This window comes from Bos taurus, chromosome 17, assembly GCF_002263795.3.
Source record: "Bos taurus isolate L1 Dominette 01449 registration number 42190680 breed Hereford chromosome 17, ARS-UCD2.0, whole genome shotgun sequence".
Lineage (NCBI taxonomy): Eukaryota > Metazoa > Chordata > Mammalia > Artiodactyla > Bovidae > Bos > Bos taurus.
Genome location: NC_037344.1, coordinates 57155278 through 57182886, shown reverse-complemented (window position 1 = coordinate 57182886; position 27609 = coordinate 57155278). Strand labels below are relative to the sequence as shown.

The window sequence follows — 27609 nt, the reverse complement described above, 5'->3', positions numbered from 1 at the left end:
GATCTAGTCCCACTTGTTTTAAAAGGTGATTTTTTTTTTTTCTTAATGGAAAAAATGAAACGGTGAGCCAAAAGCTTTCTACCTTTTTTCCTTCAATGAAAGCCTCTCATCCTGAAAACAAAAGTTTTTCTTTTAGCAACAAAGGCAGCAGAGGAGAGGCTCCTCTACCTTTTCAACACGCTTTTTCATAATACACAGGCCTCTACAAAGCACCTAGTAAGAAAGCCAAAGGATAAGATGTTGCATTTCTTTTAAAATAATTTAAAATATATTAAATTTTCCAAAGGCAGATTTTGTTTGAATGAGGTGTCTTGATTAGATAACTATACACCACTGAAGGAGAACAGTACTTTTAAGGAGCTAGTTGTGTTTAGGGGCAGAGTTGAGACTGGCTGATGAGTCCAATGAGTTGAAGCAGTCAAGTCAGATCTCGTACAGAAGAAAATCAGCTGAAATGATGACACCAATTCTTCACACAATTAAGGAGACATCTTCACAACTGTTCAAATTGAGTACTATGGTTTTTAGATACCATTGACAAAAACACAGCTGTACCTTAACATCTGTTGAGGAAATACAAATAAATATGCTAACTGGCAAACAACTGACAGATAACTCAGTAGCCACTGGGACAGTCATGCAGTTGAGGAATACGTTCTGTGTAACCCGACACACAAATCTGACACCTCCGGCACATGCACACCATTATTTAAAAAAAAAAAAGCCAAATCTACTAGCAGGAGCACGGCCTCTTGAGTCACCTGGACTTGAGCTGACAGTGCCTCCCACCAGACATCTCTATGACACCTGTCCTGCGGGCCAGAGGGGAGCAGGGAGAAGGAAAGCCCTTGCTCACTCACATCAGAGCCGCTCTGACCAGCAGGACAGAACCAAGGCCTCTTCTGCATCTGGATCAGTGACAGACACTTAGCAGAAGCCACACTCCAGTCAAGGGAGTGGGAACTTTCCTGCTGCCACAGAGGCGTGAGGCCCAGGCGCTCCTCTCTGTGAAACAACTCCTTAACTGCACTTGGAATTAAAATGACCAGAGGGCCCAGCACTGCTGTGCGTAAGTGGACTGAAGGTAAAGCTCAGGCTCCATCACTCTGTCCCTCTTCTAAGACTGACACTCTTGTGTCCTGGGGAAGAGACCCCGGCGGGTCCACTGGAATCTGGCTTTGCTACATTCTGTTCACAGCTTCCCAAATAGAAATTGTATTTCAAGCCAAGGCCAGATGTTTGGCCCATTATTCCACCTACTCCTTTGTCAGGAAGATTTATCCTGCTACAAAGAAAACAAGTAAGACTATGGAGACTGGGTTAGAAAGTCCTGTACGTGAGGAACTCTTTCATTTTCTTGGGGATTGGCAGTGCTAGCACTTGGTATGTCGTGAGGAAACTTCGAAGGGCTTTCCGGCATAAGTGCTTCAGTGATGACAGGACCCGAGGAGCCGTCCAGAACTGGACGTGGCCGTCCCTTGTCCTGAAATGAAACGAAAGACAGACCTAGGAGTTGTCTTTTCACCGTGACAGTTATTAACGTTTCTACTGACTTGCACTGGCAGGAGACTGCAGAGAGTGAAATGCAACCTGGACCTTGGAAATACATGTGAAGGGTGTGGCGCTGAATAATTAAGGCTGCCGAGAGCACTAAGAGAACTCTAGACACCTCCGAGTCCAAAGTGCTATCTCTGGGAGTGCAGGCCTTTATAAATCATTCTATGGCTTCAAATGTAATGGGGCAGAGTGCCACTTACTGCATTACAGATGTTCCCTGTCAGGTGGTCTCTGCCCCAAATGGTTTCCCATATAAATTCTGCATCATCTTAATTTCTGTTTCCTTGCAGACTTGGCCTGTTTGGTAGCATGAATTGTAGATTTTTCATTACATTTAGGTTAAATATTTAAAGTGAATGATAAACTACACTGGCAGAAGTAAATATTAGAATTTTATGTAATCTCAGATTTCCTTACAGCCGTCCTCATAGGCAAGAAAATTCTAGATGCTTTCTTTCCTTAAAAAGCTGCATGGAATACTCAGCAGAAATTGCTACCCATCTGTTCAGCTAACAGATACATACCCTGTGGCAATAACTCCACCATGTGGAAAAAATGTGCAGCAAAGACCATTGGTCATAGGAGCAAATGCAATCGGAGTCTTCAGTTCCAGGGCCCAGATCCTGAGGAGCCTGGAGGAGAATGGGACACGTCAGTAGGCCTGAGGTCAGACCCTGAAGGTGATGGTACAAGTCCTTTCAAGCACTTGGCTCTGAGGCTGCGTAAAGAGGTTTCTCTTCATTACCTGTCATCTGCCACCGTGGCGAGGTACAAGCCTTCGGGGGAGAAGCACACAGATCTCAGGGAGCTGATGTGGACGTCGCTATCATCCATGGGGGGGTTGAGCTGGGTGTGGCTGAGGAGAAGGACACAGGACAGTAGGCGGGCCTGGAGTTTCAGCCACCCTCCACCCTTCAGTGTTCATCCCCAGGCAGGAGGCCAAACTGCCTCGGCCACAAAGAGGTTCCAGACATGTCTTAGATCCTATGTGGAAAACCTGGGGATTTGCAGACTGGGTAAAAGACAACTGGAAACAAGTGCATTTCATAGCTCCAGTGTCTCATGGAGAGGGCTGAAGAGCTACCAACACTCCCCGTGCTAATTTCCTTATGCAAAGTAGGTCAGCCCTCACTTGTATGCCCCAGTACAAACTGAAAGTCTTTTTTAGGCTAAGATACATGATAATTATAGGACTACCTATTATTTGCTTCAGAAAACAACAGAGACAAAGGGGAAAAGGAGACCAAGTTGGTGAGAATATGAAAACTCACTTTGGAAATAACAGTTTCGATAAGAGGATCATTCTGAACCTGTTACTACAGTTATTAGTAAATGGAAAGAAAGAGTCACTGTGAGGTTTCATAATGCTGAATCCAAGCAATACAGTGAGCCTCCGATCACAGGAGACTTGAAGGCACTGGGGGCTCATTTGAGAACTTCACTGACAAACACCGCCACACACCAGTGCCTTAGAATAAGCAGGACCGCACTGGGTCCTGCACCAAGACAGGTTTCTCATCGGTTACCCCATCAGGAAGCTGAAGCAGGGGAGTGGTCCTTACTGGAGTGATCGCAGCCGCTCGCCGGTGTAGGGGTCCCACATGATCACATTGGTATCGTAAGAAGCCGTGACGAGCAAGGCAGAGTCAGGGGAGAAGTCACAAGACACCACACTGCTCTGGTGGCCCTCTAGCTTCCGGATTAACGTGTAGGAACGCATGCTCCACAGAAAGACCTGTGGGAAGAGCAGGTGCCTGGTCACGGTGGAGACAGCACTCAGGACATGACCAGCGAGGGGAAGGTACAGCCCTGCCTCTCCCAGCTCGACAGCCAGGGGAAGCCAAGCTCTCTACCCGCTCTTCCACGTTTCTTCCAGTGTGTGTCATTTGGGCTTAAATAAAGTGACGGGTCTGAATTCTTGAGACGCCTAAGCAAGGGACATGCTCAAGACACTTACTTCAAGGGAGATAAACTGACTGACCTTAGGAAGATGGCTGCCAACATGGCTCAGGGGAGGCATCTGGGTTCTGCTTCTGAGCTCTCTTACCAAGTAGGGCAATGCATGCTGAAGACCTAAGCCAGTGGCTATCTTGCCCTTTCACTTAAAACTAAAAACAGGTGTCAGAGGTGAATTCCAGGGCACCCAACAGAGCCATCTGACACCCCGCTTTGGTTTACAGGACCAGAGAAATCTGCCCCACAGCTGTAGGTCTGACCTAGCTCATTAACTTAAAACTTCTGAGAATCATTAAAAGAATAATTTTTTTCTTTCCTTTAAGAAAACTCTCATTTTCACCTAGTTCCAAACCTCAAATCAATGATTAACCTCCTGGGCTGTACCAAATAGTGGACTCTTAACTTTCCCAAGTCAGTCACAGCAACCAACAGCCCGATGCAGATACAAAACTCAAACGGTTTCCAAACTGTTCCTGGGTTTCCAGTACTTTTCTTATAAGAGATAGGATTTCAGGACAAAGTTCAAGAAGGTTCTATATATTTTATGATTTGAAATGGAAATCCTAATCAGATGGATTCAGATTAGATGGTTCGAAGGAAATATGGATCCAAGTGTGGGTTGCAACTTTTAAAATCTTAGACTTTGAGGGGGAAAGACATTTAAAAAGCACCACTTTCCCATCTTGTGAAGGCAAACGGCCCTCCAGTGGTGCAGCGGGTCCGTGTCACAATGCAAATCAGAAGGCAGGCGTGCAGGAGGGGCCTCAGCGGGCAGTGCGGCTCCCGCTGGGGTGGATCTGCAGGCGAGTTTCAAGGACACTGGCTCGCTTACCCTCCCACACACAGGCCTCCACGTCTCATGGAACTGAAGCAACACAGCATAGGGCACCCCTAGTTTGAGACTCACCGACTTCTCTCCGGCCGCGGAACATAGCATGCTGCAGTCTGGTGAGATGGAGCAGCAGTAAACCCACTGCAGGTGGCCCGATAACACCTGAATCTGTTTACCTGGCAGAGAAGTTGGAGCACACAGTTAGCCAACTCCCTGAACCACAAAGCAGGAAGCCCCAAAACCAGTGGTGTTGGCCCCCCTACCTGCTGTATCCAATGGTTCTCCAGCAGCTGAGCCCACACTCCCCCCTTTTTATTTGGAAGACAGTCGCTTTATAATATTGTGTTGCTTTCTGCCATACATCAACATGAATCTGCCATAGGTATATATATGTCCCCGCCCTCTTGAACCTCCTTCCCACCCCATCCCACCCACTCTGGACTGTCACAGAGCATAGGTTTGAGCTCCCTGAGTCATACAGAAAATTTCCACTGGCTATCTCTTCTACATATGGTAGTGTATCTGTTTCCATGTTACTCTGTCCATTCATCCCACCCTCTCCTCCCCCACTGTGTTCACAAGTCTGTTCTCTGTCTACATCTCCACTGCTGCCCTGCAAATAGGTTTTATCAGTACCATCTTTCTAGATTTGGGCTCCTTTTTTAATGCAGAGACATATGACAAGACTTGTCATTTAAATGCCTGAAACCTATTAACGTGACATTACAATGCCCACAGGAAATCATTACCAACTGCTTCACCAAAATCCACAAGGTCAATGGGATAAGGGCTGGCCACAGATTAGATTGGACACATTCCTTTTATAGCAGACTATTCTTTTCAGGTCCTCCAACCACCTGGATTACTCTGAAGCATCCTCCCAAATTTGAGACCTTCAATTCTGTCATTCATGCTCTGTAATGGCTTCCCCCGGTTACAGGATCCCACTCTCCACACCTCGCCAGAATGAATGGATGAGTAGTGGTGCAGGGTCATTAGGGCCACGTGCTCTGAGGCAGGCAAACTTGGGCTTGAACCCTGGCTCCACTGTCTACTCAGTGCATTATGCTGGGACACTCATTTCATCTCTCCAGGTCTCCATTTTGGGAAAAAATCAAATGCCCATCAACAGAGGAACGGATGGACAAAGGGTAGTAATTCCATCTGTTAAGTCACATGAAATTAAGGAACTAGATTTTCTATGGAGTGTTTAATTTAAAAAAAAAAAAAAGGCAAGATGCAAAAAAATGTAAAAAATGAGATTCCATTTTTGTGAGACAATGACCCCCAAATCCATAAATGGAAACGTGAGTGTCTGAATAGATTATGTAAGTATAGAGAAAAACATGGAAGGAAACGTGGAAGGCTCTTAGCATGGGTGACAGCACTACAGGGGGGATCATGGAGGAATGCAGTTGAGGGGAGGGTGAGACCGCTTAGGGGGAGAAACCCCAACAAGGGGGGGGAATGTCTATGGTCATATATATGCATTTATGAGTTTATGTGTATGTGTGAGTATACATTGGAAATAAAATTTTTTAAAGTCAGTCATGGTTTCTTTAGCTGTAAGAAGTGCACCTGCCCCCGGGTAGGTGTGAGTGAATATATCAAGGCAGGGTAGCACGGCAGGGCCGGGTAGAGACACAACTCTAGCCCTTCTCTCCTTGAAAAGCCCTAGTAATTGGCCTAGGCCATTCTGCCCACTCTCGGTCCCCTCCCCCTCCTTCCTTAGGTGGTGGCCAGCTGCCTGTGGACACACATTATAAATGGCGCTGCCTCTGAGCGGTGCTCCCAGTCTGCAGGCCCACCTCGGACCACGCAACTACAAGCTCCAGAGCAACAGGCAGAAGAGGCTCCAGGGCTGTGTGGGTGACGAGGCGCCTCCAGGGAAGGCCACCACACGCACCTCCTTAGTCGTCTGACAAGCTAGCAGGCTTGTTTCTGAGAGGAAAGGGACAGGTAAGCGGGAGCTGCAGTAGTCACGACTCGGACTTTGCACTGTCAGGGGGACAAGTGCGCTCTTCACGGGCCACGTCGCCACTTCCTCTTTCTGCCACCTCCCTCCACACCCACGTCCCTGCCCACATGAGGGAGAAATATCCTGGAAATAAATTCCTCTTCCCTGTGTCACCATTCCAGCTAAGGATCAACACCAGAGATGAATGGAATTCTTCATCAGGCCACTCCTGGATACTGTTCTGCTTAAAGGAGAAATGAACACCCTGCTCCGCCCCACCCCTAGCCTGAGAGAATTCTTCTAACCTAGATTCTTTCTAACTGTATCTCTAACAGGAAGTACCCAACATGGATGATTTCTTCTCAATCACTGGTTCTCAACCCAGGGAGACTGTGGCCCTCCATGTGGAAACCAGGCAATGTCTGGAGACATTTTTGGTTGTTACCACTGGAAAAGGTGCTACTGGCATCTCACGGGTACAGAAGTATACTGCTCCACAATCGAGAACCCAAAGGTTGGCCCATGACAAAGAATTATCTAGCCCAAAGTGCAAGAGTGCCAGAGCTGAGAAAACCTATTCTATACCATGTATTTTCATCAGCGGTGAAAACTGGTTCTTGATGGTCAGAATAATCTTACCTTTTTTATGTACAAAGCATAGATAAGCATTCAGCACCTGAACAGATACACAGTGTATCTCTGTATCTCTGGTATGAAAATCTCCCAGGTAGTTGGGGGGGGAGGTGGTGACTAGGAAAAGTATGTCTAAAAAGTCTCCTTAGGAGGCACTAATAGAAAAAAGGTTAAGAAACACTGTTCTGGATAAAATGACACTGGTCAAGCAGAGAGGGGGGCAAATAAAGAGTATATGGGGGCTTCCAAGTCATCCCTTCACTTCCATACCATGTTTATTCAGATCCCAGATGCGAAGAGTCTTATCCCGAGATGCAGAAACCAAAATCAAACTGCCACTGGGTGTGAAGCTCAGATCTCTCACGACATCCTGGTGGCCGGAAAGATTCAAAAGCAGGAGCCCTAGCGTGAGAGAGCGGGGCACTAAGTCAGGGGGAGAGGAAGCCCTGGTCCTCGGGTCACGGCCACACCCCTCAGTCAACAGGCCGTCCCTGATCAGAATGTGCAAGCGAGCCCTGGGGTCCTTGATCCCAGCCAGAAATGACCTACCTGTCTGTACCTCCCAAATCTTGATCTGCCCATCGTTGAGCCCAGTAGCAAGGATCAGGCAAGAGACATCTGGCACCTGCGGATGGTGGCGAGCCCAGAGTTTCTTGCTGGGTGGAGAAGGCCATGGGCTGAAGGCCAAGCCCCAGACAATCTGCCCACAGTCCAGTGTCTTCTCCTTTGGGCTGCCTCGCCCTTTTGTCTCATTTTTGCTGCTTCGGCTTTTGGCTTCAAACCCTTTAGGGATGCTAGGGAAAGCAGAAGAGTTCTTAATGAATCTGAAACTGCCAAGTTAACCAATCTTTCACTCTGGGGCATCTAAGCCTTTGAAGTTCTAGAAACTACTTTGGTGAATTCTAGCATGACTTTCGGAGAAGGCAATGGCAACCCACTCCAGTACTCTTGTCTGGAAAATCCCATTGGCGGAGGAGCCTGGTAGGCTGCAGTCCATGGGGTCGCTAAGAGTCAGACATGACTGAGCGACTTCACTTTCACTTTTCACTTTCATGCATTGGAGAAGGAAATGGCAACCCACTCCAGTGTTCTTGCCTGGAGAATCCCAGGGACCGGGGAGCCTGGTGGGCTTCCGTCTATGGGGTCGCACAGAGTTGGACACGACTGAAGCGACTTAGCAGCAGCAGCAACATGACTTCTCTTTTTGTTTCTTTTTAGAATGCTTGTAACAGGGACTTCACTGGCCATGGCTCATTCCACTTCTGACAGCCCTGCAGTGGCGTGACCTGCCTTGTGGGAGAACTAGATCACAGATGCTCCAGGGAGTCATTCTCTTCTTTGGAAAGTTTTCCTGGGTTTTGGTGCATGGAAGGAGAGAGACATTCAGTGTTCCTCATGAGAAAGAAAGCATGCTGTAGGTCTGGAACTAGGACAGAACTTAGAGCCTGATTACGCATTTGCTACTCTTCTGCCTTGTAGCATTCCTTTATCTCTAGCTTAGAAAGCACCCTAGGAGCAGAAAAATAAACCCCTTTCTGGACAACAGTTTTCGTGAAAGTGAAGTCGCTCAGTCGTGTCCAACTCTTTTGCGGAGTCACATAACTATAGCCTACTAGGCTCCTCCATCCATGGGATTTTCCAGGCAAGAGTACCGGAGTGGGTTGCCATTTCCTTCTCTAGGGGATTTCTTCCCAATCCAGGGATTGAACCCGGATCTCCTGCATTGTAGGCAGATGCTTTACCGTCTGAGCCACCAGGGAAGCCCAACAGTTTGCTTAATACACGTGATTTCCACCTTCCCTCACTTTGCTCTGATCCATGAGTGGGGCTCTTTCATTTCTTTTCTGATGACTCTTCCAGCCCAGGAACCAGTCAGCAGGGCATCAAGGAAAGAACTCAGAGCTGTTCACAGGTACGCTGACCTCAAAGATCTTGTAGCCCAAGCCTTGCCTTTTACCTTCTACTTATGCTGAAACACAGGCCTAGACAAGCTAAATAAGACTCTGTCCCTAAGAAACAGGGCCCTGCCCACACTCTGCCTCACATAACTCTCAAAGGAACAAGCAATTAAATTGCCCTGCAGTTCAGCCCGCAAACGCAGTTTCTGGTCTGTGGTATACTTTATCAGTGCAAGTACTCAGTCCTGCTTTTCTACCTGACTCTGACCACACTCTTGGATTTATCAAACTGAAGGAATGGTGATGATAAAGCTGGAACTCATTTCCATGAAAAATCCTATAGTCGACGTACATGCAGCTGAACCTCTTTCTGTATTACATTTGTTCCCCAAAAGTTAGGTAAATCATACTTTTGTCAATCACTTGGTTGAAATATATTAAAGAATTTTAACCAAGTTCACCTACAAAACTGGCAGCAAGAGACTGAGGCCAGTGTAGGTTCTTTCAGCTCTGGAAACCCTATTATTCCATAGCAGAAGCTGGCAGGGAGTGCCCAGGTAGGCAGTCTGTTTTGCATATGAAGTCTGCTTGTTTGCCTGCATCTCATCGAGGGTTGCTTAGACCCTCTAGCAGCAGAGCCGACTTGTCCTGATGGAGACATATGCCCCCAAAGCCAAAATATTTACTATCTGGGCCTTTAAAGAAAAGGTTTGCTGACTCCCGGTCTAAATGGCCAAATGTGCTCTGAAAATTTGTCATTCTGACACAACACCTGAGTATGACAGTGAACTTCTTTTCAATGAAGGCCGCCCAGTGCACACGTGGCCCAGACAGGCCGACACATGCACTTCAAAGACCTGCCCGGCTCTGACTTGGGAGCCCGAGTTGGCCATGGAGCTCTGCAGGACAGCTTGGAACCTCCAAAGTTACCTTTTATTTCTTTTATAAAATCCTAACTTCTGTATTTGAATTAAGAGATGCATCTGTAGCTACTTTACTCCAAAGGAATTAAGGCACATTTATATATTAATTCATTTTAACATCATAGATTCTCTAGAACAAGATATTAAAATCTCCATGCTTGGGATAGAGATAACTTTCCCAGGGCCACAGAATTGCAGGCAGAATCAGAGCCAAGTCTTGGGTGTCCCAGCCTAGTGTCCAGCAAATGCCTTGGACTTCAGAGTCTGCAATGAATTCAAAGGGTGAGCTACATGGAAGGTAGGGGGTAGCTGGGGACCCGGGTAGAGTCATTAGAACTTAAATTCATCAAAATTAAAGTGTCTGAAAATGTTATTTCTAAAAGTAGTACATTATTTTGTTAATATCAATTATTTGCTCAATCTTGAAAGCACTGTATGATTTCTTAAGTGTGTAACAATCCTAACAAGAATATAAAGGACTCAGATTTTCTCTTTTAAAGAACTTTTAAAATAACAATTATTTCAAACTATAAAAATAATAGTGGAAAATGGGGAAATTTTGGAGATGAGAAAATTATAAAAATTACCCAGATCCTAATAACAAAGATCCGTCTAGTCAAAGCAATGGTTTTTCTAGTAGTCACATATGGATGTGAGAGTTGGACTATAAAGAAAGCTGAGCACTGAGAATTGCTGCTTGAACTGTGGTGTTGGAGAAGATCTCATGGACTGTAGCCTACCAGACTCCTCCATCCATGGGATTTTCCAGGCAAGAATACTAGAGTGGGTTGCCATTTCCTTCTTCAGGGGAACTTCCCGACCCAGGGACTGAACCCGGGTCTCCCGCACTGTAGGCAGGCACTTTACCGTCTGAGCCACAAGGGAAGCCCAATAACAAAGATCCGTCTAGTCAAAGCTATAGTTTTTCTAGTAGTCATGTATGGATGTGAGAGTTGGACTATAAAGAAAGCTGAGCACTGAGAATTGCTGCTTGAACTGTGGTGTTGGAGAAGACTCTTGAGAGTCCCTTGGATTGCGAGGAGATCCAACCAGTCCATCCTAAAGGAAATCGGCCCTGAATATTCACTGGAAAGACTGATGCTGAAGCTAAAACTCCAACACTTTGGCCACCTGATGCGAAGAACTGACTCATTGGAAAAGACCCTGATGCTGGGGAGGATTGAAGGTGGGAGAAGAAGGGGACGACAGAGGATGAGATGGTTGGATGGCATCACTGACTCAATGGACACGAGTTTGAACAAACTCCAGAAGATGGCGAAGGACAGGGAAGCCTGGCGTGCTACAGTCCATGGGGCCGCAAAGAGTCGGACGCGACTGAACACCACTCTAACCACAGTAAGCACGGTACCATGAATTCTTATTTATGTATATACATGTTTTTCAAAAACAAATTTGGGATCATACTGCATAGAGTTTCATAGCTTGCTTTTCTGAGTAAGCCTTATACTGTAAATATTTCCTCAAGTTATTACTCTTCAAAATATATGGTTTTTCCCTAAAATAAGTAACATGCCATTTAACACGCTAAACAATATTCCCTCCATTATATTAAACAAAAGATACACAAAAAGGGCTAATGCTCAAATTTCTATTTTCCCTAATTAATATGGGAAAGTTATATTTATGTCTAGTAATATACATATCTCCAGTACTCCTGCCTGAAAAATCCCATGGACAGAGGAGCCTGGTAGGCTGCAGTCCATGGGGTCGCTAAGAGTCGGACCTGACTGAGAGACTTCACTTTCACTTTTTATTTTCATGCATTGGAGAAGGAAATGGCAACCCACTCCAGTGTTCTTGCCTGGAGAATCCCAGGGACGGGGGAGCCTGGTGGGCTGCCGTCTATGGGGTTGCACAGAGTCGGACACGACTGAAGTGACTTAGCAAAAAAAAAAAAAATATATATATATATATATATATATATTTGAATACAGAAGTGATTTTCAAAAAAAAAAAAAAAAGAAGTGATTTTCAAGGAAATAACAGATTTCCCACTTTATGCTTTTTAAAAAAATTATTTTTCAGACTAAATATACATTATACCCAAATCTGGATATGAAGCTGAATCTCTAGCATTTAGACTGGGGGATTAATAAATAATGAATGATCTTGACATTTTCATTAAACGAGTATAGAAGGAACTGAAAAATGTAATTAAAAAAAAAACAAAAACAAAAAACAGAGCTTCCCTGGTGGCTCAGTGGTAAAAAATCCCCCTTGCCAATGCAGGAGACACGGGTATGATTCCTGATCCAGTAAGGTCCCACATGCTGTGGATCAACTATTGAGCCTGTGCTCTAGAGCCCAGGCACTGTGACTACTGAGCCCACCGTGTGGCACCTATTGAAGCCACAGCAACCCAGGGCCCAGGCTCTGCAACAGGAGCCACAGTAACGAGGAGCCCTCGAGCCACAGCTATAGAGTAGCCCCCGCTCGCCACAACTAGCGGAAAGTCTGCACAGCAATGAAGACCAAACACAACTGTAAATAAATAAACATTAAAAAAAAAAGCCTACATGCAATCTTCGATGGCTGCAAAAATATCAGATGGCAATGCCATAATTTCCTTAACCATTCTTGTTACCAGATTTTAAGCTATTTCTGACTTTTAACTATCATATGATTAATTTCATATTGAAAAGCAGTGTAAGTAATACATGACCTCCCATTTACAGCAACATGGGTGAACCTAGAGGCTGTCATACTGAGTGAAGTAAGTTAGAGAAAAACAAATAACACATTATAGCACTTATATGTAGAATCTAAAAAAAAAAAAGGTACAGATGTACTTATTTTACAAAACAGAGCTGCAGATGTAGAAAATAATGTTATGGTTAAGGGGAAAAAAGGGGAGGGATAAACTGGGAGACTGGGATTGACATATACGCATTTGCCGCTGCTAAGTCGCTTCAGTCGTGTCCGACTCTGTGCGACCCCATGGACTGCAGCCCACCAGGCTTCTCCGTCCCTGGGATTCTCCAGGCAAGAACACTGGAATGGGCTGCCATTTCCTTCTGCAATGCATGAAAGTGGAAAGTGAAAGCGAAGTCGCTCAGTCGTGTCTGACTCTTAGCGACCCCATGGACTGCAGCCTACCAGGCTCCTCCATCCATGGGATTTTCCGGGCAACAGTACTGCAGTGGGTTGCCATTGCCTTCTCCATATATGCATTACTATATATAAAATAGATAATGAATAAGGACCAACTATACAGCACAGAGAACTCTATATTCAATATTCCATAATCACCTATATGGGAAAAAATTTAAAAAAGAGTGGATAAATGTGTACGTATAACTGATTCACTCTGCTGTACAGCAGAAAATAATACAACATTGTAGATCAACTATATGCCAATAAAATTTTTTTTAAAAACAAATAAATAGATGACCTCATTTCTGAGATTTTTTGATTGCAGGAAGAACAGTTTTAAGATTGTTGAAATGGCCTTCCTTCCAGAAAATGCACAAATGTACACCCCTCAACCCCTGCAGCGTGCAAAGTACTCATCTCAGCAAATTTGCATCAGCATTACCTATTATCAAGGCAACAAGCTTCAGACTGGACTTATGAAAAACTTTAATATGCAACTTTTAAAATGCTTAAAGCAAAACAAATGAGACCTTCAAGGGCAGGGGCCATGTTTAATATATTTCAGAATTCTCAGCCCTTGGCTCCTGGTCAGGCAAGGAAGATTTGCAAAAAATGCTGGCTGAATAAATAAATACAGACATAGAGTTGCCCTGGGACAAATGAAAAAAATGCAGATGCTAGGCCATCTGACTGGGAGCTCACAGCCTTCAAACACTGAGACTTGTCCAGCGCAGAGAAAGAAAAGCTAGTTAATATCAGAAACAACTTAGTTGATAACAAAAAAGGCAACTAGCCAATTTTAAAATGGACAAAGGATCTGAATAGACATTTCTCCCAAAAAGATAGGCAAAGGGCCAGTAAGCACATGGAGGGGGAGGGCTGTGAGGGGCGGGGAGGCACAAGATCAGCAGTCAATAGGGAAATGCAAATCAAAGCCACAATGAGATGCCACTTCACACCCACTCCGATGGCCATGCTGCAAGTGTTGGTGAGGATGTGGGAAGTCTGGGAATCTCCAGCACTGCTGCTGGGATTATAAAATGGTACAACCACTCTGGAAAACAGCCTGACACGCCCTCAAATGGTTAAACGTACATGCAAACATACATCCACACAAGATACGAAAACATATCCACACACGAACCAGTACGGAAGTGTTCGCAGCAGCATTATTTCTAATAGCCAGAAAGTGAAAACAACCTAAGTGCTCACCAGCTGATAAACTTATAAAACAAAATGTGATGTCTCCATAAAATGGAATATCATTTGGCAATAAAGGGAAATTAAGTCACGGAGCATGCTAAAACACAGATAACCATGAAAATAGTCCCCTAAGTGAAAGAAGCCAGTCAGAAGATGACAACATACGATTCAATTCATATGAAATGCCTAGAACAGGCAAATCTTTAAAGACAGAAAGTAGATTAGAAGCTGGTCAGGGATGGATAGGAGAAAGGTATTAAAGAATGATGGGTTTCTTTTGGGGGTGACAAAAACGTTCTAAGATTGGTCATGATGATGGATGCACAACTCTGTAAATATACTGAAGTCACTTAACTGTACACTTTAAATGGGAAAATTGTATAGTATGTAAACTATACCTCAGTAAAGCTGTTAGAAAAAAAAACACTTGGGGCTATCAACAGAATGAGGTTTCACAGGTACAGGATGAAGGACCCTGGAAACCCCGATGATCAATTTCTGAACTGGTCGGCCAGCTTCCCTCTTCTGCTCTTGGGCAGGATGTCATTTGGGAAAGTTCCCCAGGACATCCGCATTCCTTTGGGTGTGAAAGAACTTACAACTGCTCCTCCAGCGGCCAGGGGATCAGCTTCACAATGCAGTGTCCTTGAGACCAGGCAAACCAGGAACCATCCGGGGAGAAGGCAACGCTCCACGTTTCACAGCTCGACTTCCAATCAAACTGGTGGGGGCGCCCGGGCTTGAGTTCGGCCAGCAGCAGCGGCTCCTCTGGGGCAGGAGATAGCATACTTCAAGAAGGCACCCGTGCCTCACCGGAAAGGGCAGAGCCCAGTCCCCCAGCACCTTGCTGACTCAGACACAGGAAAGCAGAGGTCGTCCCCTGGCAAAAAGTGACAGTCTGGATTCCGGGAGGGAGTTGTCATTTAAATGACCCAGGGCAATAACAGTAGCCACAGGCCAAATTCCAGTGGGGTTACTCAGTTCTGGCACTGCTGGTTAACCATGACTCAGAGTAACCTTTGTCAGGGTGAACCCAGTGAAGGGGGGCCTCGTTTTCCCATGAAAGCCCAAAGAGGAAGAAAGGAGACATGCCAGGCAAGGATTGAGCTAGAAGGTACTAATCAGGAGGCCTTCAGATGTACTTAAGTTCTCTCCCGAAAGGAGTATTTGAAACACAGGCTTCCCCTCACTTGCCAGCATCCCTCCCATCACCAAGGCTAACACTGGCCCTGCTCACCACCTCTTGATCTGCCCTCCTCTTCCATCTCCTTTCTGTTCTGGCTTAAATCTTCATCCCATCTTGCCCATATTTTTTACAAGATTCATGTTTTCCCTGCCTCTAGGGACCCTGCTAAAACTGAAACACATATTACATCACAACATTTCTTTCAAATACATTCCAAGGCACCCACTTACCTACCACTAAAGGCAACCTTCCTCCCCACCCCACTGGCCCCAGCCTCCCTTTTCCGGTCCATACCGCGTGCCAGCCACACACGTCTCCTTGTCATGCCCCAAGTAGCTCATTCGAGTTCACACCTGGACTCATATTCTGCTTATGAGAATCCCACTGAGATTAGCAACTGAGAAGCGTACCCAGATCTCACACTATCAAAGCGGAAATAAGTCCTACCCTGTTTATTGCACTGCTCTCCTGTAGTTATCAATTCCCTCTGCCCCAACCCCATCTCCAGCTCGGGATTTATACAGCCTCCTTCAAACACCAAGCCAATTCAATCCTTGTTTCTCGGGGTGAAGGGTGGGGGCTGGACTGGTGCTTCTTCATTGACTTGAAGGGCAGTCCCTAATTCAACTCCATCCTCTGACAGAAGATTCTCAATGGCTGACAAAGTCTTTAAGTTCAAGGCCTTCAGAACTGATCCTCTGATTGCAATACATATGAATACAAAAACTGGCTTCCATCCTGAATGAGGTCACTGTCTGATGAGTATGTTCCACTTTAGCAGTTTTGAGACTGACCCTTTTATAGCTGTTACCAGATAGATACTAATTTAACAGCTCCTGTTTTGTGTATTTTAGGACATATCTCTATATGTCTTCTCGTAGTTTGACCTTGTTAAAATCAGGATGTGTCAAGTGATGACTTCTCATAGTTTAATAGGCAGTATTTTTTCAGTGATACATATGGCAATACAATCCATGATCTCTTAGATTCAATAAATCAGATAGTAAACATGCAAATATGTATATAATATTATGTGTGCATATATATAATATTTCCTGACGTATGCATTATAGGAAAATACAGGGGTACATCTTATTTACATGGATATATTTTGCTGAAAATTCTCTTTAAATAGAATTTTAATAAATTATATCAAGACTTTGTGGCTTTGCTATTTAAAGAAAATTTTTAAAGTTTCCTTTGTAAAGAGAATATTCATTCCCTGAGGTTCTATGTGGAAATCTAGGTCTGTCTAAACTGGCATTTGTACAGGCCTAGGTAATTCCTCCTAGAAATTTGTATTTTTGTATATGTGACCCTTTCACTTATACAATTACTTGTGTAATCGAGCATTCTCCTCTGGATGTGAATATTTGCATGGTAGGACATTATTTTATATTTCAAATCGAAAACAAGACTCAATGTTAGGCAGCAATCCTGTGGTGTTTTCTTTATTCTCATTATTTCTAGGTATCTTAAGGTAACAAGGCCCTACCCTGTCAACGCCTCCTTCATGTAATCCAGTTCTCAGCTGGGGGCACTTCTGTCCCTTGGGGACATGTGGCAATATCTGGAAATATTTTGGTTGTCCCAACTGGGGGTGGTGGTGCTGCTGCTGCTGCTAAGTTGCCTCAGTTGTGTCTGACCCTGTGCAACTCCATAGACGGCAGCCCACCAGGCTCCCCCGTCCCTGGGATTCTCCAGGCAAGAACACTGGAGTGGTTGCCATTTCCTTCTCCAACGCATGAAAGTGAAAACTGAAACTGAAGTCGCTCAGTAAAGAAAATTTTCTTGTCCAACTCTTAGCGACTCCATGGACTGCAGCCTACCAGGCTCCTCCGTCCATGGGATTTTCCAGGCAAGAGTACTGACCGGAGCAGGTTGCCACTGCCTTCTCCGGGAGGTGCTGCTCCTAGTATCGAATGGGAGGAGGCCAGGGACGCTGCTAAACATCTTACAGCACACAGGACGACTGCCCCCAACTCCCACAAGAAAAAAATTATTTTGCTTAAAACGTCAATGGAATGGTGTTGAGGCTGAGAAACCAGAGTAGTCAAATATTAAATGACATTGACCTGGAGGTACATTTTTATCACCTGACTTTATTCCATCTTGGTAACAGCCACACTTGGTTCACTTCCTCCAGGATATGCATGTCATCCATCCTTTCAACGCCACGCAGGCTCCACACAATATGAAAAGGGGTCGTCCCCGACTTCTCTCTTTTCTTGACCTCCCAATCCAGACCCATGAACAAGTTCTATCGAGTCTGCTCCCAAAAGACTTGGCAAACCTAACTTCCCTCCACCTCATGGCTGTTTATTCTCAACTATGTAACACCATCTCATCAGCATCAGCTCATCTATCCAACATTATCTCTAAGCAGCTTCCGACTGCTCTCCTAGCCCCCTCTCTGGCCCCCACCACCTATTCTCCTCACCTCTCAGTGATCAGTTTCAATCCATCTCATAATAAAAACCTCACCCTGCCCTAGAAGTCCTGCACATAGGCCTTTTCTCACCCCTTGGTGGTGCTAAATTAGTTCCAACCTCAGGGCCATTGCACCAGCTATTCTCTTCACCGTAGAATATGTGAAGAGAGAGAGCCCTAAGAAAGGCTCCTTAGAGAGCCCTTCTCTGATTCCAAGTTAAGGTTCTTCAAAACTTCTCACTTTATTTTCTTTACAGCACAAACACCATTGTGATCATTATCTGTCACCTTCCAACTAGGACATCAATGCCACAGAGTCAGGACCTTGTATGTTTATCTCCAGTGCCTAGCAGAGTTCCTGGCAGAGAGCAGGCCATCAGTAAATATTTGTGGAATAAATATACATGGTATCTGTCTATAATATACATGAAATGAAGTCCCTTAGACTGTTATGATGCCTTTGCCAAAAATTTAACATGAAATGCTTCTTAAACATAAGCCATATCCAGATTTCACACTCTATTTCTGTCATTTGGGGATTTAATCTCTTGCTATCTTAGGCTCGGGAATTCAAAGACTAAAATAAGGAGGAAAAAAAAAAAAAAATGAAGGAACTATGAAGATTCTGAAAGGGAGTCTGGGCCCAAACTAAACTTGGCAGCTGGAAGAGAAAGCCATAATTAGTGCAGAACTTAAAAAAAAAAAAACAACAACAAAACAAAAAACCCAGAGGCAAGAGGATCCAGCTTCATCTGGGATTGTACCTGCCCTGGACCTTCTTGGTGAAAAGGCCTATGGATCCGAGTTTTCTAACTAAACATTGGGATGTGTTTGGATAATCAGGCAGAGTAGAAAAATACGTACCATGGGCCTCTTCTGTGGGAGGAGATTTGCCTGTACACAGAGACAGAAGCTATGAAGGACTCTAGCTGGCAGGAAGCTTTACGATTTATCCTGCCTTGGGATCTTTACATTAGCTGTTCCATCATCCTAGAAAACTCTGCCTGGCTGGCCCCAGATCCGTGTCAACGTCTGAGAGACCTTCCTGGCCTCACTACCCAAAGTGGCCTAGTGACTTGCGTTCACTGCACTGAATTTTCCTTTTAACCGTCACTCACCCATCTTCTCTTGATTGCTTGTTTTTAGGTGACTGTAGTTTCTCTCTTCCCTATCCTCACTTCAAATTGTTCACTGCTATCAGGCTGCACTGTCCCATTCAGTAGCCACTAGCCACATGTGGTTACTAACCTTCTGAAATGTGGCAAGTCCCAATTAAGATGGGTTGTTAGCTACAGAATACATGCTTTATTTTGAAGATTCAGTACAAAAACAAAAATCTAAAAATGTTCAATAATTTACCAAGATTATATGTTGAGATGACATTTTAGATATGCTGGATTGACAAACATTTAATTTTAAGGTTAAATCCACCTGTTTCACTTTTTTTAACACCGCTACTAAAATATTTCAAATTGCATATGTGGCTTGAGGTTATAGTTCTCTCAGCCAGCGCCGGCCTAGAGAGTGCCTGACATACAGTAGTTACTCAATAAATATTTCAACGTATAAATGCATTCTAACCACTGCTCTGAAGATATCTACTGTTGCCCATTGTAATCCCATCACAATGGCCTTTATTCAGGTTCAAAAGAACATAAAACTGACCTTTTTTTAAAACAGTAGCTTGGCAGCTCTCAGTAGCTCAGCCCACACCCCAAAACACAGTCATCAATCATTAGGAAAAATCCAGAACTGGAAACAGATTCCTGCTAAAAAGGGAGACTAGCTCCAGATCACTGTCAGATATAAACTAAAAGGAGTCAATGGAAATGACAGCGGAAGCTAGAAAAAGATTCACATAAGATTTCAGGCAAACACTAGAGGCCATTTAACAAGAGTTCTATGGGTAACACACTCACTGAAAAGAAAGCCCTTATCTAGATGGGAAAGTAGAGAGAGCTACCTCTACACCTGGTATTGAATGCCTGACTCCAGCAAACAAAGAAATGTCATTTTCCAAATTAAAAAGTTACACCACCCTGGGGGAATCCCCTGATTTCAACCCACCCACCCACCAGTAATCCCTATTCCATCCAAGGAGTCAGGGAAACATAAAAACACCCACAATCATAATCTTCCAGACCAGAATGAAGCTTGCACTTCACTGGAAGAATACAAAGAGGTTCTGGAACAAATTCTGAGTCCAGGCCTTGACCCCTTCAGAGAAATTTCCCCTAGGGAAACTGCCTTTAAGCAAGGGAGTATATTCAAGAGTTGGGACTCCCAGAATAAACCACAAGCCCACCCCAAATTTCTATATTAGTGGGGTTTAGAGGCAAAGTGGTTGGAAAGATTCTGAAGCACGCGCCTTGAGGTTTGGCCTTAGCACAAGCACACCATTCCCCCTGAGGCTTATTAAGTTCATTTGGGCTGACCCTCCAAGTGCTTCCAATATTCTCTGACTTCCACACCATTTTCTGATACAGCTGTTAACAAGGATAAAGGCAAGTACCTCACTCATCGGTGTATCCTAACTTGTCCCCCCATCTATGTCACCAGGCTCGCAATATGGGTTTTCAAATGGAATTCCAGACCCGATTTTCATGCGCAAGCAAGTTTGAGAAGCTCCCAACCGCCCGCTAAGGCAGATACTATTATTAGCCCATTTTGCAGATACAAAAGAGACTTGTGTTAAATGGCTCGTCCACGATCACACAGCTTCTATGGGGCAGAGCGGACTCCCACCCAGACCTCGAGTGCGTCACATGACAGCTGGGCACCCACCTCCTCTCGGGAATCAAAACACCCACACCTCAGAGGGCCTGGCGTCCCAACCGGGCGGTGGCGTCTGGCCCCAGGCGCCCCCCCAACTGTCCCGGGGGTGGGGATCCCTGCTGCACAGAGGCCCGTAGTCCCCGGGTCCGGCGGGGAAACGGGAGAGGTTGGAGACGGTGTGGGGGCCGTTGACAGCGAAAGTGAAACAAAGCTCAGCGCCGGGCGTGCACCTCGCCGCCGGCCGACGCGGTCGTCCCAGGCCCGGTGGCCCATGCCACCCCACCCCCGCGGACCGTTCCCGGGCGAGCCTGCACCCCCCACCCCGAGGGGAACGGGCCCTGCCCCGCCGGCGGGGAACGCGCGCTGCGGCCCGACTCACCTCCGGCCTCCATGGAGGACGCGCGCGGCCTCGCGGCAGGCGGCGGGCGCCTCAGCCCCCCGGGCCGCCGGCCCTCATGCCGCCCCCACGCAGCCCGCCCCCGCCCCGGCCCCGCCGCCGCCGCGCCCGCCGCCACCCGGAGAGGCCATCAGCTGCTTCCCGTCACATGGCGGCGGGCGCGGGCGGGGACGCGCGGGGGGCGGGGCCGGGGCACGCAGGGGAGAAGCCGGGAGCCCGGCTGCTGGCCACGCGGGGCGGGCAGGTGGACCCTGGGGGCCCGGGGGAGGCGAGGGCTGAGGGGGAGTCGGGGATGTGGGGGCAGGTGGCCTCGGGCAAGATCGAGCTTGGATGGAGGGGCAGCAGGGCTGATAAGGAGATGGGGAGGGTGGTGGGCAGAAGAACCTGGGGTTTGGAGGAGCTTGGACCAGGGGAAAGTGGGGGCGGGGCGGCGTAAAACCCAGGGGTGGGGGTGGGGCTCGGAGGAAAACGGGGGTCGGTGCGGACAGGAAGTAATCCCGGGCGAGGGTGGTACTGAGGGAAAAACCGGCGTGGGAGGCGGGCAGGTGAGGCCCGCAGAATAAAAAGGGAGCGGTGGGGGGTATTCGGAGAGCTTGGCTGAAGGGAAACCGGGGCCGGCAGGGCACGGTGGTGGGAGAACCCAGGGGCAGAGGGAACGCCTGTGGTAAAGCTGAGAGGAGCGGGGCTCGGGTGAAGAGGAGGCGGGGGCTGGGGTAGAAATCCGGGTTGGGGGAGAGATGGGTCAAACGGAGTGGGGAGGACTATAAGGGCCAGATAAGGACCAGAGATGGAGGGAGGAGGTGTGGGTTAAAAAAGGGATGCGGTGGAGCTGAGGGAAAAACGAAGGCTGGGGTAAGGAAAGGCATCGGCGAGCTGAGGAGATGGGGCAGGGTGAAAATCGGAGTGAGGGGTGGGGCGGGAATCAGTTTGGAAGGTGAACCTGAAGACCCAAGGAATCAGTATTGGGAAAACAAAAAGCGAAGCCTGAGGAAATAATTGGGGTGGGAGGGTGAGGGTCTGGGAATTCCGGAGAGAGGGAAGAAATGAGAGGAATAAAACTGGGGACCTGAGGCGGCAGGGAGCTCAGAGGTTAAATGGGAGCCGCGGTAGAGGAATAAAAGGGCTGAGTGCAGGGTCAGAGGAAGGGGTCGTTTTATGAAAAAATGGGAACCAGAAAAAGAAAGCCCATTGGAAAATGGAGGATGAAAACGGAAATGCTGTGGTTATAAGGGGTAGAAGGCAAGGGGCAAACAGCCAGAGAAAAAGAGGAGTTGGGCTGGAAAAACAGAAGCTGGTAATAAACACACACACAACATGGAGTGAAAGTTGCTCAGTCGCGTCCAGACTTTTGAGACCCCATGGACACAGTCCATGGAATTCTCCAGGCCAGAATACTGGAGTGGGTAGCCTTTCCCGTCTCCAGGGGATCTTCCCAACCCAGGGAGAGAACCCTGGTCTCCCGCATTGCAGGCGGATTCTTTACTAGCTGAGCCATAAGGGAAGCCCCAGCACATGGAGAGACTGGATTTAAAACAACCTGGGAAACATGGGTTTGGTTAGAAGGTAAGGGACTTGAAAATGGGACAGCTTTGATTAGAGTTTAGGAAGCTTGGAGTGAAGTAGAGAAACACAGGAGAGACAATGACCCAAGAAAAAAGCCTCTAACAGGGATAGGGAGTGGAGCTGGGCCTCCTCAAGTGGGAGTTGAGGTGAGACTTTGTTACTGTTTCTGTTCAGTCAGTCTTGTCTGACTCTTTGCCACCCCATGGACTGCAGCATGCCAGGCTTCCCTGTCCTTCAGTGTCTCTCACACTTTGCTCAAACTCATGTCCATTGAGTTGGTGATGCCATCCAACCATCTCATTCTCTGTTGTCCCCTTTTCCTCCCCTCAGTCTTTCCCAGGATCAGGGTCTTTTCCAGTGAGTTGGCTCTTCGCATCAGGTGGCCAAAGGATTGGAGCTTCAGCTTCAAAATCAGTTCTTCCAATGAATATTCAGGACTGATTTCTTTAGGATTGACTGGTTTGATCTCCTTGCTGTCCAAGGGACTCTAGAGAGTCTTGTCCAGCAGCACAGTTTGAAAGCACCAGTTCTTCAGCATTCAGCCTTACTTATGGTCCAACTCTCACATCCATACATCAGTTCAGTTCAGTTCAGTTGCTCAGTCATGTCCGTCTCTTTGCAACCCCATGAATTGCAGCACGCCAGGCTTCCCTGTCTATCACCATCTCCTGGAGTTCACTCAGACTCATGTCCATCGAGTCAATGATGCCATCCAGCCATCTCATCCTCTGTCGTCCCCTTCTCCTCCTGCCCCCAATCCCTCCCAGCATCAGAGTCTTTTCCAATGAGTCAACTCTTCGCATGAGGTGGCCAAAGTACTGGAGTTTCAGCTTTAGCATCATTCCTTCCAAAGAAATTCCAGGGCTGATCTCCTTCAGAATAGACTGGTTGGATCTCCTTGCAGTCCAAGGGAATCTCAAGAATCTTCTCCAACAACATACATGACTACTGGAAAAACCATAGCCTTGACTAGACAAACCTTTGTTGGCAAAGTGATGTCTCCGCTTTTTAATACACTAAGTTTGTCATAGCTTTCCTTCCAAGGAGCAAGTGTCTTAATTTCATGGCTGCAGTCACCATCTTTAGTGATTTTGGAGCCCAAGAAAATAAAATCTCTCACAGTTTCCATTTTTCTCCCCATCTATTTGCCGTGAGGCGATGGGATGATGCCATGAACTAATGCTGAGTTTTAAGCCAGCTTTTTCATTGTCCTGTTTCATCTTCATCAAGAGGCTCTTCAGTTCCTCTTCACTTTCTGCCATTAGTGTGGTGTCATCTGCATATCTGAGGTTATTGATGTGTCTCCCAGCAATCTTGATTCCAGCTTGAGTTTCATCCAGCCTGGCATTTCGCATGATGTACTCTGCCTATAAGTTAAAATTAGCAGAGTGACAATATACAGCCTTGATGTACTCCTTTCCCAATTTTGAGCCAGTCCATTGGTCCATCTTCAGTTCTAACTGTTGCTTCTTGACCTGCATACGGGTTTCTCAGAAGGCAGGTAAGGTGGTCTGGTATTCCCATCTCTTTCAGAATTTTCCACAGTCTGTTATCATTCAGTCAAAGGCTTTAGCATAGTCAATGAAGCAGAAGTATGGGGACTACTATTAGCTGAGCCCAGTGAGAAACTCCAAAACCACCAGCCACTGCAGTGACCCAACAGCTTGCAGAAACCGTCTTTTCAGACAGTCCATCAATCTACTGCTCTATGATGATTCCTACCCTAACCCTTTAACGTTAGAAAACAGGCAATCTGACCAAAAAGAAATATGTATTTGAGGATATGCAAATACAATGGAGAGATGAGAGAGTAGGTAGCATCTACAAGTCATAGAAAAGAATAAAATGGCAGCAAGAACAATATTGTTACCAGTGTTGGGAAAGCTAGTTAAAAAAAAAAAAAAATTGTGGATGGCAATCCCATTTCCCCAAATTTTTTAGTTTACTAATCAGGCCTAAATGAAGATCACTAAAGCATTTATTTAAAAATAACTTTATTCTATTATCTTAAAAAAACAAATCCATGTTCTAACATCAGGATGAATTTCTCCCAACCCCCCACCTCCATACCAAATATTAAAATGTAAGTAGTGCAGAGAGAGCTGTTTCTTTTTGCATCAGTTCCTGGCCAGGACCATGGTGAGAAATACCAGTTGGCACATGTTGCATCATAATAAATTTTACCCAATAAAGATGATTTTCCAGGTTTCAGTGCCTAGGTTAGGGAGATTTTCCATCATGGGCTTTCCTGCTGCAGTAATAGTAATAGGTATGTGCTTGTGAGAATGGGAACAAATATCAAAGCCACAGGATTATGGGACCCCCCTCCCCAAGGTCCACCAGGTTTTGTGGAAAAGGAATGTCAGTTGCAATGGCCCACAAGTATTTATCTTCTAGGTTCTGATAATTATATCTCCTGGTCTCCAGTTCACAATTCATTCAGCTAAGTTTTTTTTTTTTTTTAAAGCACAATGTAATGAGTTGGACTTTGCCACAGAAAGTCTACAAACCACTGTCGACGATGTGCTAGTGGAGTTGGGGATGGGTCATCTTGAAGAACAAACAAAAAGCCCTAATTCTTTAAAAATCCTTAAAGCTTGAAGACACTACCCCCCGCCCCCAGTACTTCAGCTATTAACTGACCCAACAATATTATCCGTGCACACAGGGCTCAGATATACGTGACAGCAGTCACAGCTCAGCTGGACAAGGGTTTATCATGTTTGGCACCAAGACCTTGAAGCTCCCATTTGCAAGGGGAAAATCCTTTCTTGAAGATTTCCTATCATCAGGTGTGCATGCAAGAGAAGAGGAAGTCACGGGGAGCATTTCCGTCATATTGCAAATCATTGTATGCCTTCCAGGTAGGGAATTCTTTTTCCCCCTGCCTACAGTTTCTCTGCTTTTTCCTTTTTAAAATATGGTTGCCTCTGCACAGTGGACTGTCAGATCCAGAAATGGATTCATCAAAGACTAGCTCAGTGTTCAATGACTTTAAACACAGCCTGTCTTAAGTATCCCATTCTGAAATGACACTTAGACTGGTGAGAGTGGTTAAGTACATGAGGTACCATGCAGCAAAAGATCCAGCCCATCAAGAGAACAAGGCCACAGGTATTCCTGAGGGGTGGACACTGCAACCAGCCTCTGACTTCCCCAGTGTTCTGAGCTGAGGACAGGGCTCTCACTTCTGGTGACTTCCTCAGTTTTGTTCCTTCATCCAAGAAAACTGACCTGCCCCAACCACACCGGCAGGGTAATCCTGCAGATAACCAGCTTCTCATCTTAGAAGTCCCAGGCCCTGTTATTGGAGAGGGAAGTTCTCCTTTAAGTCTTGCCTGTTAGAGCAGAATATGCAGTATTAAAGAGTGCAAATTCAAGTCAGATTTTCAAGTTTAGCACACATATTTTATACCCTTAGAAGGTCCCTGACATTTAAGAGATTAGGATGAAATCAGAAAGAAAAGAAAAGAAAACTCTATACAGGGATCTACTGGAAACAATAGCAGCTTCAACTCATCACATGTTATTTTCATTCAGAATTTAGCATTATTGAGCAGCGTATCCTCATAACATCCTTAGGAAGGAAATACATTTTCCTAATCCCATTTCTGAGATCAAGAAACCGAGGCCACAGGTCTACTATGTTACAAAACATTCCTCCTGCCTTTTTCAAAGCCACAGGAGAAAGGAAGGGTGAGAAAGTCAAAATTAATAGTGCATCACCTAAGAGGCTTGTCTATAAATATGAAGCTCTGACATACGTGAGGTTCTGGTGAAAGGCACTTCCTCTTATTGGCCCCATCTCTTTTGAAAAGAATTTCATCTCCAGGAGAGCAAAAATCCGCAGGAGAGCTCTGATGATGCCCTGGTCTGGAACCATTCTACAGAGAATGAAAGGCCCAGGTAGCAGTTTGTAACTGAACCGAGGACATCTTTTTCCCTTCCACTAGAGAAGGCAAAGGAGAAGGAGCATCTGCTAGGCACTTTCACATCCTGCAGGACCTCAGTCCCCACCATAACCCTGTAAAGTAAGTGTGATTTCACCCATTTCACAGATGAGGAAATTGAGGCTCAGGGGAAAGGTAAAGCCCAAGCCCATGAAACAGGCAAGGAGCCAGGTCCAGATTGAAGCCTGGGTGTTTCCAACTCAAAACCCAAAGCAAACTGCCTCCCTCTGATTAACAGCAGTAACTGGCACCTCTTCACCTTTTCAGAGAGCTGATGTTCACCTGGTTCTTCAGCTCACCTAGGCAGTGAGAAAGGAAATGTCCTTATCAGCCCACACTGTTCCTTTGTGTACCGGCACGGGCTAGTTACAGACCTTTAATAGTGACAAAGGACAGTGAGGCCTACTGCCTCCCCCTACTCCTGCTCCCCCATCTCAGCATCAGTCAACCTGGAGAAAGCCCAAATGTAGCTTTCCCCCGACACACTACCCATTCCCAAAGCTTTTCACCATTGTTGAGAAAAGTTACAGTAAATCAAACCAATTTAGGAAAAAAAAAGGAGGAGGGGATAGGAAAGATGTATGTGTGTTTTCCTATTTTGCTGAGAACCTCCAAACCCATTGCAGCCCTCAGGCAGGGGTGCAAGTCAAGTAAAGCAGAATATGAAACTCATCTTGAACATAGCTTTCCAAGCTTTTAAGACAGGATATCAAAGGACAGTTGTATTCTTCACACTGGCCTGTCTTCTTCTTGAATGATGTCACTCTGCTGCTCACTGCTGTCATCTGTACAGGGGGAAAAGTAGACCCAACTCCTGAGTGGTGCTCTCAGTAGAGATGACTCCATTTCCCCCTTCAGTTTTCTTTTTTAGGAAGTTAGGGGCTGCTAAGGGTTGCTTGTAGGGTCTTAGTTCCCTGACCAGGGATTGAACCTGTGCCCCTTTCAATGGAAGTCTTAACCACTGGATCACCAGGGAAGTCCTTCCCATCAGTTTTCAGTCGCCTTGATTTCCAGTCCTTTACTGGTGAGTTTCATGAATGTGCAGTTGGAGCAGGGTGGGTTTCCCTGCCTTTTACCCATTCTTTCTACTCAGAATCCACTGACCTGCTTGACACTGTCCACATTTCTTGGCTCCTGACATTCCCCTCACCTGGACCACCCTCTGCTTTCTGCTTGCTCAAACTTAACTGTCCTGAAAGACATGCCTCATAGCCCACATCTTTCATAAAATGTCT

At 46.0% G+C, this 27609-nt stretch overlaps 2 protein-coding genes across 8 annotated transcripts in view; both read right to left on the bottom strand.

Annotated features, from left to right (window-relative positions):
* Positions 1-502: 502 nt before the first annotated feature.
* WSB2 (WD repeat and SOCS box containing 2) lies at positions 503-21004 on the bottom strand. Of its 3 annotated transcripts, XM_024977120.2 has the most exons (9): positions 20844-21004; positions 14673-14841; positions 7485-7729; positions 7206-7337; positions 4421-4521; positions 3120-3292; positions 2303-2413; positions 2082-2189; positions 503-1483 (listed from the first exon to the last, which is right to left on the bottom strand). In XM_024977120.2, the coding sequence occupies exons 1-9, from the start codon at positions 20854-20856 to the stop codon at positions 1321-1323; spliced, it is 1215 nt and encodes a 404-aa protein (XP_024832888.1). In that variant the 5' UTR covers positions 20857-21004; the 3' UTR covers positions 503-1320.
* A 3397-nt stretch (positions 21005-24401) lies between these two features.
* VSIG10 (V-set and immunoglobulin domain containing 10) overlaps positions 24402-27609 on the bottom strand; it is a 42691-nt gene continuing 39483 nt past the window's right edge. For 4 of the 5 annotated variants that reach the window (XM_059876193.1, XM_059876191.1, XM_059876189.1 and 1 more), the window contains one exon: positions 24402-27159. In XM_059876193.1, coding sequence (XP_059732176.1) covers positions 27104-27159 — 56 coding nt within the window. In that variant the 3' untranslated portion in view covers positions 24402-27103. The remainder of the gene's footprint in view (positions 27160-27609) is intronic. The other variant, XR_009490960.1, reaches the window with a different exon arrangement.